The sequence below is a fragment of the Panthera pardus genome, unplaced genomic scaffold (genome assembly GCF_024362965.1).
Source record: "Panthera pardus isolate Hobbes unplaced genomic scaffold, ASM2436296v1 HiC_scaffold_15, whole genome shotgun sequence".
Lineage (NCBI taxonomy): Eukaryota > Metazoa > Chordata > Mammalia > Carnivora > Felidae > Panthera > Panthera pardus.
Genome location: NW_026526710.1, coordinates 63,972,951 through 63,989,270, shown reverse-complemented (window position 1 = coordinate 63,989,270; position 16,320 = coordinate 63,972,951). Strand labels below are relative to the sequence as shown.

General features: G+C 49.5%; 1 protein-coding gene across 2 annotated transcripts in view; it reads left to right on the top strand.

Moving 5' to 3' along the window:
- Positions 1-16,320, top strand: part of MYO5B (myosin VB) — a 338,549-nt gene that overhangs the window by 264,695 nt on the left and 57,534 nt on the right. For both annotated transcript variants that reach the window (XM_019464074.2, XM_019464075.2), the window contains exons 18-21: positions 3,297-3,408; positions 7,463-7,674; positions 9,517-9,673; positions 11,519-11,758. In XM_019464074.2, coding sequence (XP_019319619.1) covers positions 3,297-3,408; positions 7,463-7,674; positions 9,517-9,673; positions 11,519-11,758 — 721 coding nt within the window. The remainder of the gene's footprint in view (positions 1-3,296; positions 3,409-7,462; positions 7,675-9,516; positions 9,674-11,518; positions 11,759-16,320) is intronic.

Genomic DNA, 16,320 nt, shown 5'->3' with positions numbered 1-16,320 from the left:
GTAACCTCCCTGAGTTATGGAACTGTCAGCAGTTAAGAGATCTTCAAATTAGAACCGCTTGAGGTTTTTAGCCCAGCTAAATGCTGCTCTGATTATTCCCCCAGAGAAATTGCAAACTCGTAGGGAGAGAGAAGACGAGTGAGTACACAAATAACTGTATTGCAGGATGGGGGAGGTGCCCGCAGAAAGTCACACACAAGGTGCTGAGTTGGCTTCAAAGGAGAGCCCACATCTCCCTGTGGACAGGAACAGATGCGTGACGAGGCACATGTTGATGGGCGGGCAGAGGAAGAAGACGACTTAAGACTTCACAAAGCCCTTTTTCTGTGTGTGCGTCATTCTGTTTGCATCTTGCCCAACGTGGAAGTATCGGTAGAGAGCGAGGCCTGTTTTTAAAACTTGGGGGTTGGGGCAGAAAGAGCTCAGAAGTCCGGTAACATTTGCATGTGTCAAAAACGCACATCTGATTTGTGGCTTATCAGCTCCAGCTCTGGTCCTAGGCCTCCAGAATTGATATCGGTCAGACCTCAGAAGTTTTCTTGACGTTTATGGTACATGACTGGAATAATTGAAGCAGTATTTAGCTAGGTAGATAGCCTTACGTGTTTCCATGTTTAAAGCCACCTGTTCTAGGGGCTCCTGGGTGGCTCAGACCATTGAGCGTCCGATTTCAGCTTAGGTCATGATCTAGCGGTTCGTGAATTCAAGCCCCACATCGGGCTCACTGCTGTCGGCACGGAGCCTGCTTCAGATCCTCTGTCCTGCTCTCTCTGCCCCTCCCCTGCTTGTGCTCTCTCTCCAAAATAAAATAAAAACTGCCTGTTTGAGATGGCCTGGGAGTCGGTGGGCTTGGTTCACAGCCCCTCTGCAGCTGGAGGGGCAGGAAACAACTTGAGCTCAGTCAGTGAAGGGCATAAGGGCAGCAGGAACCTTTCCCCAGACCTACAAGAGGTCTCAGGGGCTCCTAGCACCTCTCTGCTCTCCCACCGAAGGAAGGGGGGGAATGATAATGGGAATGGGAGCTTTGCAGGAGACTATGAAAACGTTCTGGAACTCCATATTGGGTATGGTTGCACAACTCTGCAAATATACTAAAATCTATTGTCCGCTTTAAAATTTTATGGTATGTGAGTTATCTCAATAAAAGTTATAAAAAGCAGAACTTCTAAACAGCACTTTTACACTGTAAAAAATGTAAAGGGGAGAATGCTTTTTGTTACTTGCTCTTAGGCTGACACCCTCTCTGATACCCGTAGCTTTATTAGACACCTGCCACCGAACCAAGGAAGGTGACGGACGTGGTGGAGAGGCAGGGAGCTTGGTCTCCATTTCCCTTTGCCTCCCAGGGTGCTGAGGAGCATGGCCTGGGAGGGAGAGGGGGATCCGAAGGAGGCCCACGCTGGCGGATGGTTGTGGAGTGCAAGGAGGAGCTCCAAAAGGACCAGACTGCCAAGCATGCCCTGCTCACCACCCAGCGGGAGTTCCTAATATTCCACCGTGCTCCGTTCTTCTCATGAAACTTCTGGAGGACCCCATTTAAAGGCAAATGTGCTTCAGGAGAAAGGGGTACAATCCATTTACTCAATAATACTTCTTGAAAAATTTTTATTTGGTAAATATCTTTTAATGTTGATTTATTATGAGACAGGGAGCATGCATGCATGCCCTGGGGAGGGAGGGAGGAGAGCAAAAATCCCAAGTAGGGTCCACGTCAGCATGGAGCCCAATATGGGGCTCGATCTCAAGAACCCGTGAGATCATGGCCTGAGCTGAAATCGAGTCAGATGGTCAGCCGACCAAGCTACCTAGGCGCCCCCACCCCAAGTAATACATGAGAATGAGATGAATGAGTTCACTGGACAGTCACTCAGCCAGGCCTCAGATGCACAATCTGGAGACAGCACCTAAATGATTTCCAAACAGGCGATGAGGACCGCGTGTGTTCCTGTGGACAGGGCCTGTATGGCAGCCCCTGATGCCTCTGACGGGGCGAGCTGGGGCTGACGGATGCCTCTGCCGAGGATGCAGAACCGATGGGGACGGATGGCCGAGCTCACTTGCAGAGGGATTCAGATGGGAAATTCTGTCTCCTTAGAGTAGAACTGTGTAGAAACAGAATGTGTGATGTGAGGAGGTTGTGAGCTGGAAACGGGGGAAGGAGCGAGGAGGGTCAGAGTGAACATCTGTGAGAAGGAAGATTTAAGTAGAGATCTCCTCAGAGGCCGAGAGACAGACTTGAGGCCTTCTGAAAGATTCCCTTCCAGAACATACCAAAGCACAATTACTGAAAAGGTGGCGGGATTGTGAGTGCTCTGGGCTTTTTGCTTTTGTTCTTAATTGGGAGTTGCTGAATACCTCATGGTGGGCTCACATGACTCTAATGAAACAGGAGAAATGATAGGTGAAATCTGCTTTGGGCAGGAAGATGGTTCTGGGGCACCTGGGTGGCTCAGTCGGTTAAGCATCTAGCTTCAGCTTAGGTTATGATCTTGTGGTTCGTGGGTTCAAGTCCCATGTTGGGCTCTGTGCTGACAGATCGGAGCCTGGAGCCTTCGGATTCTGTGTCACCCTCTCTCTGTTCCTTCTCTGCTCGTATTCTCTCTCAAAAACAAACGTCAAAATTAAAAGATTTTTTCTAACGTATACCAAAATGTGTGAGTGGTAGTGTCACTGGGGGTTAGGTTAAGGCCAACTTTTATTTGCTGATGTATATTTTCTGCATGTAAATGGGGTGCCTGGGTGGCTCAGTCAAGCTTCCGCTTCTTGGTTTCAGCTCAGGTCATGATCTCACAGTTTCATGGTTCGAGCCTTGTGTCGGGCTTTACACTGATTGTGGAGCCTGCTTGGGATTCTCTGTCTCCCTCTCTCTCCTCTCCCCCACTCATGCTGTGTCTCTTTCAAAACAAATAAAAAAAAGTTTTCAACGAGAAGTACTAACTTTATGAAAGAAAGCCAACATTTAAAACCAAGCTGTGTCCCAGGCAAGGTTCCTCCTCTAGCAGCCAAGGGGAGCTCCGTGCTTGGGCAGAAACCCCGTGAGTGGTCCAGCCTCTGGTCAGTCCTCCCAGAGAGACCTCCAAACCCTCCTTTTCCCTCTTCCACTCATGACTGTATAAGTCAGCCACATACTGAAATTCTCACATTGGAGGAAGACAGTAGGTCCAGGAATGGTTTTTTACTGCTCTGAGAACAGCTTTATGCCGGGACTAGCGACCCTGTGGGGCACTGAGATGGCTGCGGCCCTTCTGTGGCTGGGAGGCAGGCCATGCCACCTGACGCACCTACTTTCCCTCCAGGTGGGCCTACCACGACTTCTTCAACCGGTATCGGGTGCTGGTCAAGAAGAGAGAGCTCGCCAACACAGACAAAAAGGCCATCTGCAGATCTGTCCTGGAAAGCCTCATCAAGGTGAGCTGGTGCACCCCTGGAGGCTTACCCGGAATGCCTTGGGAATTGGGGGAGTGATCAGCCCTTGTGGTCTTCATCTTTCTTATTAAAACTGTTTGACATGCTCATCCATTTTCCAACATCAGCGACTTTAAAAGAGAAGTCCCTTCACGTATATAGCGGACTTTTTTCACGTCTCGGCACGTGTAAAAAGTAAAAATGTTTGTACATTTTGTGATGAAGCCGCCACTGGCCTGTGGCTCTGGCTTCTCCAAAGCCTGAGGCTCCATATTATCTGCCCACACCGCACACCTGCCCAGGGGCTCTGACCTAGCCCAGGCACAGCTTGGAAGTCAGCATTTGGGAAAATAGGTGCACTTTTCCTATCTTCTTCTTGCACAGCTGGCCTCCGGCCTTCCCCTAAAGGCTTGTTTTAAATAAGGCAACAGATGTAATTGACACAACCTGAACTCAAACCTGAGCCTTGAGACTGGAGCTACTTTGGGGCCCTTTGTGAGGGGTGTATCCTAGATATTAGCTCCACAGAATTCAGGGATTCTAGCAGGACATGGTAAAAATGGTCTTGATAAAGGGTTAGATTACATCAAACATCTTCCCTTTCGAAAGGTAACGTCATGGAGAGAACTAGATCAAAAAATTTTCAATTTTAAATACAGTTCACTCTTACACATTGTAGGTATAAAGGGCATCACCCCCCCCCCCACCACACACACACACATTAAAAAAAAAAAAAATTCACATAGAACTTCAGACTTCCTAAAAGTAAGCCACTAATAAATAGCCTGCCGTTGACCAGAAGCCTGATGCATGGTGTCCTGTGTTGCAGACACATGTACCTTTACTGCAGGGGACAGTCTTTGTGTTAATGCCCAGCCCCTGCTTATAAGCAGTGAGCTGATCACAGCTGGAGCATTTGGAACGAACTAAGTGTATTCCCTAACGAAAATTGTATGAATGTGTGCTGTTTCCTTTGCTTGAAAGACTTTCTTCCTCTTCCCCTTGCCTGCCTAGGTTCCACCCTCCTTCCTGACTGGGCTCTTAAAATGCCTTCTGGTCTGCAAAGCCTGTTCTGATCTCCCAGAAGGAGTTAGCGACCCCCGTCCTCTTTTGGCCACCAGCACTCCGTTTCTGTCTTCCATTATTGCATTTACCTACCCCCTTGTCTTGCAGTTGAGAGTTTGTCATTTCACTGGACTATGAACACTGAAATGTCAGGGATCCCGTTGTTGTGTCCCTGGCACCATGAATGGTTCTTACAGGAGCTCTGAGTTTGTGCAGGTGGCTGCATGGGTTCCCAGCTTGCGGGGGGAGGGGCAGTCACGACTGTCACCTGCCACTAATAGCTCACGGTTACGAAGCACTTAGGAGTCACTCTAACCCTTCACATCCCTCTTCTAGTCCTCGCATGGTGCCTTAGAGGGATGCAAGCCTCCTTCTCATTTTGTAGATGAGGAAACTGAAGTATAGAAAGCCGATCAAAGTTCCCCAAGGTGTTACAGGTGGACCGGCTCAACACCCCCCAGCCACTCTGAATCACAGTGCCCATTGAGCCAGTCTCATTGACTAATGTCACTGTGCATAATTAACCTTTCTGCAGAAAGAATAGGGATCAGTGCTTCAAGACTTATCTGGGGACATTGTATTTCCTGTTTCCCTCCCCTTTTGGGGGGCCTCATCTTCTAGTCACCAGTGCTACCTAGGGTGAAGCTGCATGTTAGCCTAGAAGGGCACCTGCCAGCACCAAGCAAGTGCCAGTGCATTTTAGAACACAGTGACGACGAGAGAAGCCGGTGGCATGTGGGCCAGGCAACAGGTGCTGAATAGCTGGGAGTTTAATGGGAGGGAGGCTGGGGCCAGCTTCATGAGGTGGTTCATGAGTGATTGTCTCCTCCTACAGGGATTTAGGAATGCCCTTCATCCCCTACTGGAATTTATTCTTTAATCCCACCAGTGTGTATTGCATCCTTTCTATGTACTCTAACCTAGAATGGTCGCTCACCGTGAGCCTTATAAAAGAGCATAACACATGCGCCCTGCCCTCCAGGACTGCTAGTACCTGGTGTGATTATAGACCTCACCAGAGGGAATCAGATTATAGAGACCTGAGCCTTGATTGTGACAGGGGAGCAGGATATTAGCAAGTGTCCGCTGGGAGTCCAGGGAGCGTAAGGAAATATGTGTGCACGGCGTGCGGAGAGGAGATGGTGTTACAGAGGGGGCGTGGTGCAGTGAGAGACCGCTGGCCTGGGAGTCCTGCCTCTCGATGTCTCCAGTGAGACTTAGAGGGAGTCCCTGCATGCCAGGCTTTGGTCTTGGCATCCGTGAGGTAAAAGGAGTGGCTTGGGGTGGATTGCTGAGATTCTGTTCTGCCCCCTCAGTCTACGATTCTTAGAGGAGCCCTCAGAAGATTACCCCTGATTGGTATATGAACGGTGTCGTCAGCAAGTTCCGAGGGTTAGAGAAAGCAGGTCTGAGGTAGGGGATGTGCCCCAGACACGTGGGCTGAGGAGAGAGTGACCATCAGGCTAGTGGTGACTGGCTACAGCAGGTGGGACCTTCAGAAGTATCCTTGTGAAAACAGTGGCTTTGCAGACCAAGTCATACCCTTCCTGGTGGTTTTTCCAGAAGAGGAAACAAGCGTATGTGCTCTGGTTCCTGGGATGCAGCAGACACCCCCAGGCCCTGGCTCTGCTGAAGCCTGAGCTGCCAGGCTTCTTTCTGGACTGAGAGGGCTGAGCCACCCACCCTTTGCTCCCTCGCCCCTCTTCACTGAGAGGGAGCCCTGGCCAGTAGGGCAGTGATGAAGGCAGGGCCTCAGCTGCCTGGGGGCTTCTCCCCTCATCCAGCCCATCCCTCCCAGCGTGTGCTGAGGGCCCACTGGGCACATGGCCCTGAACAGAGGCAGGGTTGAGGACCAGGCCCAGACCTAACCTCTCCCAGCTTCGCCTTTGGCCTGGCTGTGAACGGGGACAGTCGGCGACCGTCCAGCTGGACGCTGTGTCCCAGCTTAGGCAGTTCCATCTTGCCTGTGTAAGGAACCCGTAAAACGTGGTGATTCAGCATTATTTCAGAGCCGTTTGTCAACCTGAGACATTCTATCATGTGTGTGTTTTTCTTAGACCTTGGCTCATTACTTCTTCCTTATGGTCTTCGTGCCGATGAACAAAATTAGATAGGAGTTTATCTACGAAGAGCTCTCAGTTACAGCGGGTTAACTATGAAGTGCTCTACCCCAGCTTGTCTGCAAGCACACTGCTGGGTCGTCTTTCCTTAGCCACAGGGGTGAGCACAGGGAAAGGTAATTAACATTAACCTAATTAGATACACTTAAGACAGTAATTATATGTCAAATCTCAAAACCTAGTCTGAAGTCAAATAAAATTTCTTTGGAGAGCTATATGCAATCTGAAATTATGCATACAATGGTGTGGCCATTTGAGGATAATCTTTGTAAAATGATCTGAGCGGGTCATTTCCTTGCTCAGAGCACCACCAGGGGCTTCCCATCCCAGTTGTGTACTGTGGCCTGCGGGGCCTTTGGTGATTTGTTCTTTCTGCCCCCACACTTGACCCTCCTTGACTTTCCTGTTCCTCAAACATACCCAGCTTTTGCTACCACAGGACATTTGGATCTGTTCTACTCTTCTCCTGGGGATGCCTCCTTTAGTTTATTTAGGTTTTTGTTCAAATACCACCTCCATAAAAACGCCTTCCTAGATTTACCGTATTTAAGCATCCCCATCCCACCCTTAAATCCCAAGTTTTACTGTCTTCAGAATCTTCACTGCCTGAAAACCTTGCCTTGGTTTGCTTGCCTTTCTCCTCTCACCATGATGTCAGTTGCCTGACGGCAGGCATCTTGTTCAGTGCTGCGGCCTGGACACCATAACCCCATGTCTAATAGTAGGGACTTAGTGTCTGTTCAGCGAATGCTGAGAGTTGGGGTGTGTCTCAGGAGCAGGGGTATCCAAGCTCTGACCAGGGAACGCTGCATGGAAGAACTGGATGGTAGGGTATGTTACCTCACTGATGCTCCCCTCCCTGCTTTGTAAAGGATCCCGACAAGTTCCAGTTTGGCCGCACCAAGATCTTTTTCCGGGCAGGCCAGGTGGCTTACCTGGAGAAGCTTCGGGCTGACAAGTTCCGGGCAGCCACGATCATGATCCAGAAAACTGTCCGGGGCTGGCTGCAGAAGGTGAAATACCGCAGGCTGAAGGCCACTACCTTAACTCTGCAGCGGTATTGCCGAGGGCTCCTGGCCCGCAGGTGAGCCAAACTGGGGCACATCTGGTGTGTCAGGTCGCGGGGGAGGGGGGCTTGGTTGGTTGGCCTCCCTCAGCCTGATTAGAGTGGTTCTTTCTGCACCCAGCTTTCTCTCAGGAACTGGGTACGTGTCTCCTGCGCCCTTCTCACCTGAGGGAGTAAGTCTAGCTCCAAGTCTCCTGGTTCTCCCAGTCTGTCCCCATCCCACCAGTACTAATCTAGGATGGGCCCTGTGTGCCACAAAACCACTATTTTCCCTTTGCCTAAATCCCAAAGTAATCTTCTTTTAGAAAAAAAGACCAATTCAGCCTTCACCCCTTCCACTAAGCTTCTTTATTTTACAGCACCATTTTCCAAATCCCCCGGGAGTTTGGGAACGAGAGCTGGAAAGATCCTGGAAGGTCCTTAGGTAGATTCATTGCATGGAGCCAGTATGAGGGTATGACTTTAGCCACAGGTGGCTATGCAGGGGCAGAGCAGCCCAGCACCATGCAGCCCAAACTACTTTCCCTCCCACCTGGTCTCATTGGGTCGATAAGGCACCAAAGCAGTGTGAGCCTCTCCACTGAGAGGGCACGTGGGACACGGCCTCCCGCGAGACCCACCCCTCGTTCTAGATCCACGAGCTCACGATGTAGGGATTTCCTTATTCCATGAAGTCTTGCATTTGGAAGTCAAACTTTGACAAGTGGCTGTTCAGTCACTTCTGCTGGAACATTAAAAGGAAAAAAAAGCCCCTGAGTTACAAGCCAGATCAGGCATCCTTTGTATCCGAAAGTTCGAGATTGCTCATGCTGGCCTTCACATCCTTGCTGTAGGCTGTTTCCCCGGGCTTAACCAGAGATGACGAATGCCACTGATCACCTCTGAATCACCGAGAGATGATCTCTGGAACAAAAGCTATAGAAATAGAAAGTTGTCAGTAGCACCAACGCTAAGTAATTGTCAGCAGTCTGTGCCCGTAAGCCAAGTCATTGCTGAGTGCCCCTGTGTGTGCAACTCTGTCTTACCCAGAGGACAGGGAGAACCTAAAACAGAGTTGGCCTGTGTTCTCCCTGTGGGAGTTTGTGCCCCGGGGGACATGCAGGGCCCACATAGGGAGAAAGTACCTACAAAGAGTTAGACTGTCGAACCAGACTCCCTTCAGCACGCGGGGTGGGGCTGGTGGGGAAGTTCCCTCTGCCTCCCGGGCTCTGCTAGAGGACTTCTGAGAGCCTTTCTAACTTTTAATATTCTGAGTTTCTGAACACTTACTATGCACCTGGCATCAAACAAAGCCCTGAAGGGTAAGAAGTGTCAGACTAACTTTGTCTTACTTGGGGGGTGTGGTGGGGAATGGAGAAGCGAAACAGGAAAGTAGAGATGTCCATGCGTCGTGCGTCCCAGACGGAAAGAGCAGGGAGATAGGGTGCAGGCCTGTGAAGGTTTTATTCATTCAGCAGATATATACTGAGCACCTACAGGCCTGGCCCTTGCTAGATATGGGGGGCATGATTGAGAGCTGGCTGTTGGCATCTCCAAGCTGAGGTACCGGAGACCGACAGAAGCGTAAACGTGGTGTCAGTGGGGACTGCCCAGGTTGGTGTGAGGGGTTCACGGGAGGGGGAGTGAGCAGGGCTCGGGAGGCTCAGACTGAGCTTTAAACTTTTGGGAAGACCTCTTAGACAACACGGAAGATGCTCATGCTGCCATTCAGGGCCTGAGCTCCAGGTACCCATGGCGTTGCTGTGTTCTGTGAGCGTGATCAACATGGGCTCAGCCTGGGGCGTCCAAGCACATGGCTTGCGTTCACACATGGCTCCCAGGCCTCTGTCAGCAGGGCCCGCCTGCGCTCTCCCTCCCCAGGCTGGCCGAGCATCTGCGGAGGACGCGAGCAGCCATCATGCTCCAGAAGCAGTACCGCATGCGGAGGGCCCGCCTGGCCTACCAGAGGGTCCACAGGGCCACCGTCACCATCCAGGCCTTCACTCGGGGCATGTTCGTGCGGAGAATGTACCAGCAGGTGTGTAGCCACTCCCCCCCCTCCGCCAGCCCTGCCCCGGGGACTCAGGGGCTGCAGACTGGGAGTCAAAGCAGCAGCAAATGGATTGTTGCCACCACGAACATTGTGGGTGTGCTCCTAACGTTCTTCTAAGTGATTTGACACCTTTGCTCACACTGAGTCCTTTCAAAGTCCCACAAAGTATAGTATATTAGAGTCTTCCAGAGAAACGGAACGCGCGTGTGTGTGTATACAAATATGGGGACTCTCAGGAAATTGTCCACATGGTTATGGATGCTGGGAAGTCCCATAATCTACCGTCTATAAGCTGGAGGCCCAGGAAAGCCAGGGGTGTAAATCAGTCCACGTCTGAAGGCCTAAGAACCAGAGGAGCCAATAGTGTAAATCCCAGTCCCAGTGCAGGAGAAAATGATGTCCTAACTCAAGCAGTGAGGCAGGAGGAAGGGGGCGAATTCCCCTTCCCTCTGCCTTTTGTTCTCTTTGAGCCCTTAGGGATGATGCCCTCCCACATTGCAGGGAGGACAGTCCACTCATTCAGATGCTCATCTACTGTAGAAACGCCCTCAGACGCACCAGAAGCAGTGTTTAATCTGGGCACCGTGAGGCCTGGCAAGTCCACACGCGAGAGTAACCATCATAGGTTGGATGGGTGCGTGTCGTCATGCTCCTTTGACAGCTGAGATGCTCGGGGACGCTGTCCCCTGCCCAAGGGCACTTGGTCAGCCAGTGGCAGAGCCTGGTGACCTGTCTTGGGCTCGCTCAGACTTGAGAGCAGAGGGCCATATGAGGTATCATCAGGTCTCACCGCTTCATTTAGTGGGTTAGGACTCTGAAGCCCAGCAAGGTAAGGTCAGGGCAGTGGGACCCCGACCTCCCTGCCAGGCCATTATTCTAGTGAAGCTGAGTTACCCAGTAGCCTTGAGTCAGGACACAGCCATTCCAGCATATCACTCCGATACAGCTGAAGCCCAAAGCTAGGATGAAGGACAGATTGGAAGGAAAGGTCTAAAATATTCTTTTTTCATAAAGAGAACATTTTTCTCTTTTATGGTCGGAGAAGGTCTGATTTTCTAATAAAACACTGAAGTGACCGTGAAAAATCAAATGTGATCAGACACCAGGGTGGCACTGAGTGATGTAAGATGGGGAAACCCAAGTCAGTGGGAGGTCGTTGTGTGAACGTTCCTGGGAGATCAGTGACATCTGTGTGATGTCCTCAGGGAAGGGGCACATGACTTTGGGAGGCACTAGGCTTGAACCCAGCTCTATCTTAGAGCTGTGATACTGGGCATATTTGCTCATTTATTCATTTATCCCACAAATACTTCTTTTGCAAGGCATTAGGGTAGACACATTGAGGATCTCGTTTTCTGAGTGGTTGGTAACTTGATAGAAAAAGGAAAGTGAATTACAAGCCATATTTGTACCTATAAGTCATTGGCTCATCATGGACTCTGACTAGAGAATCTCATCCCCCGGGCTCCCCATCACCAGGGAGGGGAGCTGAATCTGTTGAGTGGGAAGATGCCAGCAGGGTTTATCTTCAGGTCCCTCCAACTTGGGAGGTTTTTATGCTGTGGTTCCCTAACCAATAAAACAAAGTAAAACAAACTACTAAAAACAAGAGTTTAACAGCTGGCTCTCTGCAGGTAGATAGGCTGCTGCAGAACTTAGTTAAAACTTGTTCATGAAACAAATGGCCACCAAAACTTTGTTAGGCATGTCCTCTCTGCATCTCCTAAAACTAGGCCAGCCTTGGCTCTCCCTTCCTCCAGGCAGTGTGTGAGCGTCCCTCGTTCCTGTCCTGCAGTGCAAACCCACCAGGTGTGTGCTTGTCCCCACCAGGTCCTCATGGAGCACAAGGCCACCATCCTCCAGAAGCACGTGCGGGGTTGGGTGGCACGTAGGCGCTTTCAGCGGCTGCGGGGCGCGGCCATCGTCATCCAGTGTGCCTTCCGCATGCTTAAGGCCAAGCAGGAGCTGAAGGCCCTCAAGATCGAGGCCCGCTCAGCAGAGCACCTGAAACGTCTCAACGTGGGCATGGAGAACAAGGTGGTCCAGCTGCAGCGGAAGATTGATGACCAGGTCAGCATCAGGAGCTCCCTGCCAGGGGTTGGGGGCGGTGGGAGGCACCAGGGGGGCCTTTGAGAGAAATCCTCAGGGGAACTGCTTGTGTCAGAGACCTGAGGGAGCACAGACATCCCGAGAAGATCACTCGGCAGGAGCGTCTACTGACTATGGCAGACAGAATAGTGCCCCCAAAGATGTTTGCATCTTAATTCCCAGGGCCTGTGAATATGGGACCTCACACGGCAAATGGGACTTTGCAGATGTAATTAAGCGTCTTGGGATGGGGAGACAAGCCTGGATTATTTGAGTGGGCCCAGCATATTCACAAGGGTCCTCGCAAGAGGGAGGCAAGAGGGTCAGATTCAGAAAGGATGTGGTGACAGAGGTTGGAGTAAGGCAGGGCCATGAGCCCAGGATGCAGGCAGCCTCCAGGAACTAGAAAAGGCAGTAACATGGATTCCCCACTGGAGCCTCCAGGAGGAACACAGCCCTGCTCTGACCCCTTTTAGGCTTCTGACCTCCAGAACCATAAGGTAATAGATTTGTATTGGTAACTTTATGGTAACTTGTTACTACAGTAGTCAAAATCATGGTCTCCTGCCTTTGTAGAGGCAGCCTGGGGTAGTCATCTTAGCCGATGTTGATGGGGAGGTTTCGCTGCCTGCCAGGCTCTGTCCTCGTGCTTTGTATGAACTTGTTTAACCCTCACAACAGCCCCATAAGGTGAATAGCATCATCCTCCATTCTTGACAGGTGAAGGTCACACAGGTGACCTTGGAAGGCCATGATTTGAACCCCACTGCTCTAGCTCTGGAGCCCATGTTCTTTACCACTTTGCTCTTTGGCCTCTGTTGTGTTGTGTGGTGGGAAAAACACATGCTTTGGAATCCAAAAGAATCCTGTTCACATTCAACTCTGCTGCTTAGAAACCAAGTGACCTGATCCCTCCACGCCTCAGTTTTCTTATCCATAAAATGGGGCTTCTAGGGCTGGAAGAAGAGTGAGTGAACATGCACAAAGGATCTGGTATGCACTAGGGAGCCCAGGAAATGGTTACCTGGTTACCACTATTGTATTTATGCTTTTTCCTTTTCCTACCCTAACCACCTTCTCAACCAGTCCCGCAAGTCATTGGTCAGGTCTCTATGGGTGTGTGGGGTATTGTGCAGGGCACTGCAGGGAATCCGAAACAAGCCCAGGATGCTCGACACCCCCCACCAGGTCGGAAAGATGAGGCAGGCACGCGTGCACACACTCCCATACACCCACTTTTTTGGTGGCTCCAGTGGCCAATCTTCTTCATTCTCCTCTTTGGAACTTTACTTGGTGCTTGACGGTTTCTGGTGCTTCGTTAGGCTTGGTGAGCAGAGGATGACTTTGACACACATGGATGCTGTATTGCAAGGGAACAATATTAAGGTAGCGTGGCCAACAGCCTCCACTACCCTGATGATTTCCTATGCACTCCCACATGCCACGCCCTGTGATCAGTGTTTTATGTTCACTCTCATTTGATCCTATAGCAACTTTGTGAAGTCATTTTACAGATGAGGAAATTGTGGATCAGGGACATCAAGTACCTTGCTGAGGTCACAGAATTAGAAAGTTCTAGAACCAGCGTTCCAGCCCGATCTGTCTGATCCCACAGCCATAATAAGGATGATGCTAGTTTTCTTAACCACAAATATCACTAAACTATTAGCCCTTCCCTGTGTATTGTCCTTGCTAACATAGGTTCCCAGCGTTGAAAGCAGGCTCACAGTTAGTTTGCCTCAGGCAGGGTAGTAAGATGACCATAGGAGCAGGCTCCTGCAGTGGCCTGGAGGGTTTCGATCACCTCCTGAGAAAGGACAGGGGAAAGGGAGGGAGAAGAACACAAAGAATGCCACAGTGTGTTTGTGCAGTGTTGAGAGAGAATCCGAGTTGGAGTCACCAGGCACTGCCCTGGAGGTCACTCCCTTGTATTGCATCTATTCTAGGCTGGGCGTTTTTTAAGCTTCACAAGACCCCAATAGGGCAAGAAAATAAGCCATTTTATACTTAAACCACCTACCCCAAACAGCAGCCCAGAAGTATTGTTTTGACGGTAGTAAAATGTCCCTGCTTCTCTGCTCTTGCAAAGACCAGTCTTCTCAAGAAGAAGCTGTTGTCCTGGATGTTTATGTTCTGATGTGAGTTCAACAGGGTGTCTGTTTTGCTTGAGTACTTAGCAATACAGCAAGTTGAAGTGCAGGGTGGAGGACACTAGGTACCTGCCCCTGGTCGGCCTGCAGTGATAATGCCCAGTCGTGGTTGAAGGCACATCTGCCCAGAAGGATAGGACTGGAAAGGATTGGCCATTTGAAAAACTCAAGTACAGGGAGGGGCCCAGGTTTTGTTATTGTCACTGTTGTTGTTCTGGCCGTTGATCACTGACCACAAAAGACATTTGCATGGTTAAAATTTGCCAATTAACCTTCTGAGTAAAGTGTAGTCAGACGAGTGGCTTTGTTGGCCACCCTGCCAGGAGCCCTGTGTACTGCCCAGTCACTGCAGCCCTCGGTTTCCAGCCCCAGGGCCCTGCATTGGCGTTGCTGATTTCTGAAGTTAACTGGTGAGGTTAAAAATAAATCTGATATTTTACAACCCACGTGCTGGAACATCAAAGAGAAGCAGATTTAAAAGGCCTATTTTTAAAAAGAGCTTTTTGCCTTAAGCTTCCTGCTTGGCAAACATCTGTGAGTGGTGGCAGGTGCTATCCACCCTGGGCAGGCTGCCCTACGTGCAGAGGGTGATCAGAAGAGGCAAAAGGGGTGGATTAGATCCTGCTTCCTGGTACCCCTCCCTGCATTGCCCAACTATGTACCAGGCACATTCTCCTGTATTAATTTATGTAATCCTCACCAGGACCCTGTGAGATAATCTCATCCCCACTTTAAACTGAGGCACAGAGGCTAAGCAGCCTGCCCAAGGTCACACACTAGTAAGTAGCATGACTAGGATTGAAAAACTTGGCAGTCTGGCTCCAGAGAAGGTTCTGTCCCCAACCAAATTATAGGATATCTGCACATTAGGAGATTCTTTTGACTTAAGAGAATTCCTCAATCCGAGGAGGACTCTTAGCTTTGTTTTGGGTTCATTCACATATAGATGGCATTGTCCTTGGACCAGTTGGTCTTCTACAGTGGGGTGTGTGACCCGGTATCAAACATGCTTGACATTCTTTCGTGAGAAGGAGGCATCAGCATAATCTTGGTACCAGGTCTTCAGAGATGCTTGTTTATTGAAGTCTCTTGGCAGATGGGGCTGGCCATTTGAAATTGTCTTTCTGTTCTCTGTGTAATGCCCAGAGACAACTCTGGTCACTGCTCTCCTGACACACGAGGTTCTTAAGCCAGAAGGAGAGGACAGGCAAAGACGTCCCAAGGTATTTTTCAGAGCAGCATGGGGTAGTGGACAAAATCCTAGCTGGATGGGGGCCTGAGTTCTGTCTCAGTTACACTTGTACCAGAGTTGACAGCTTGGGATTACGGCTGAATCTGTAAGTGGAGATTGGCCTAAGATTTCTAAAGTAACCTCTAGCTCAAAAATTAACCGATACTATGATGTGGCTAAAGTAGTGGTTCCCAACTCCAGGCTGCACTGTAAGATTACCTGGTGGAGTTTTTTTGTTTTGTTTTAAAAGTATTCCCAGTGTCAAGGAGTCAGCAAAGGAGGAAATTGAAGGATAACACGAGGGTAAGGTTAGTGCCAAAATTCATGGCTAAGGTTTCGTGCACCCAACTAAAGTGACAAGACACAACATTGGCACCAAGTTCCCAAGCAAACAGAAAGAAGGAAATAGGATCATTTGAGAGTTTAAGAGAAAAACTGTTGGAAGAGGATTGGAGCTGTCCCTTGTACTGAAACTTTTTCCTGTGGGTTTTTTGTAATCTGTGATCTCAGAAACTGCTACTTCAGAATATCTTTAAACAGTAAATACAGTAACAGCTCCTGGGGCCGTTTCTTACACTGTCCCTGATGCAGGCCTGTGCTGTGACATTTTTTAGCCAAAATGATGTAGCCTATGAACTTGGCTGTCTACAATTCTGGCTTTATTCAGATACAACGTGTAGAGTGAGTAGGCCATTTGAACCTACAATTTTTCTTTTATAATGAGGGTCAAGTTTTAGACCTTTAGGAGTACAATGCTGTATTTAAATGTTTTATCTGAAAAAATATGATAGAATCATATGGATTCAGTTAGTAGCCTTTTCAGTCAGACTGGTTCAGTATATTTAGTATACACTCAGTAGATACGTTAAATTAGTTATTTTATGATTCACAAGAGCATCCAAGTACGTTTGAGAAATAGCATAATTCACAGTTTTCTGGCCTCCAGTGCCTCAGTTTCCTTAACTGAAATGGGGATATGAATCAGTCTCACTACATAGGATTTTGAGAATTGGATGGAGTTAGTATATGTGAATTATGTAGTACAGTGCCTGCCCCAGAGTAAGCACCCAATGAGTGCTGGTAGCACATGTGAAACATGTTATTTTTCATGATGCAGATAGTCTTGCAATGATTTCCTCACCACCTTCCCCAGGGGTCTGTAG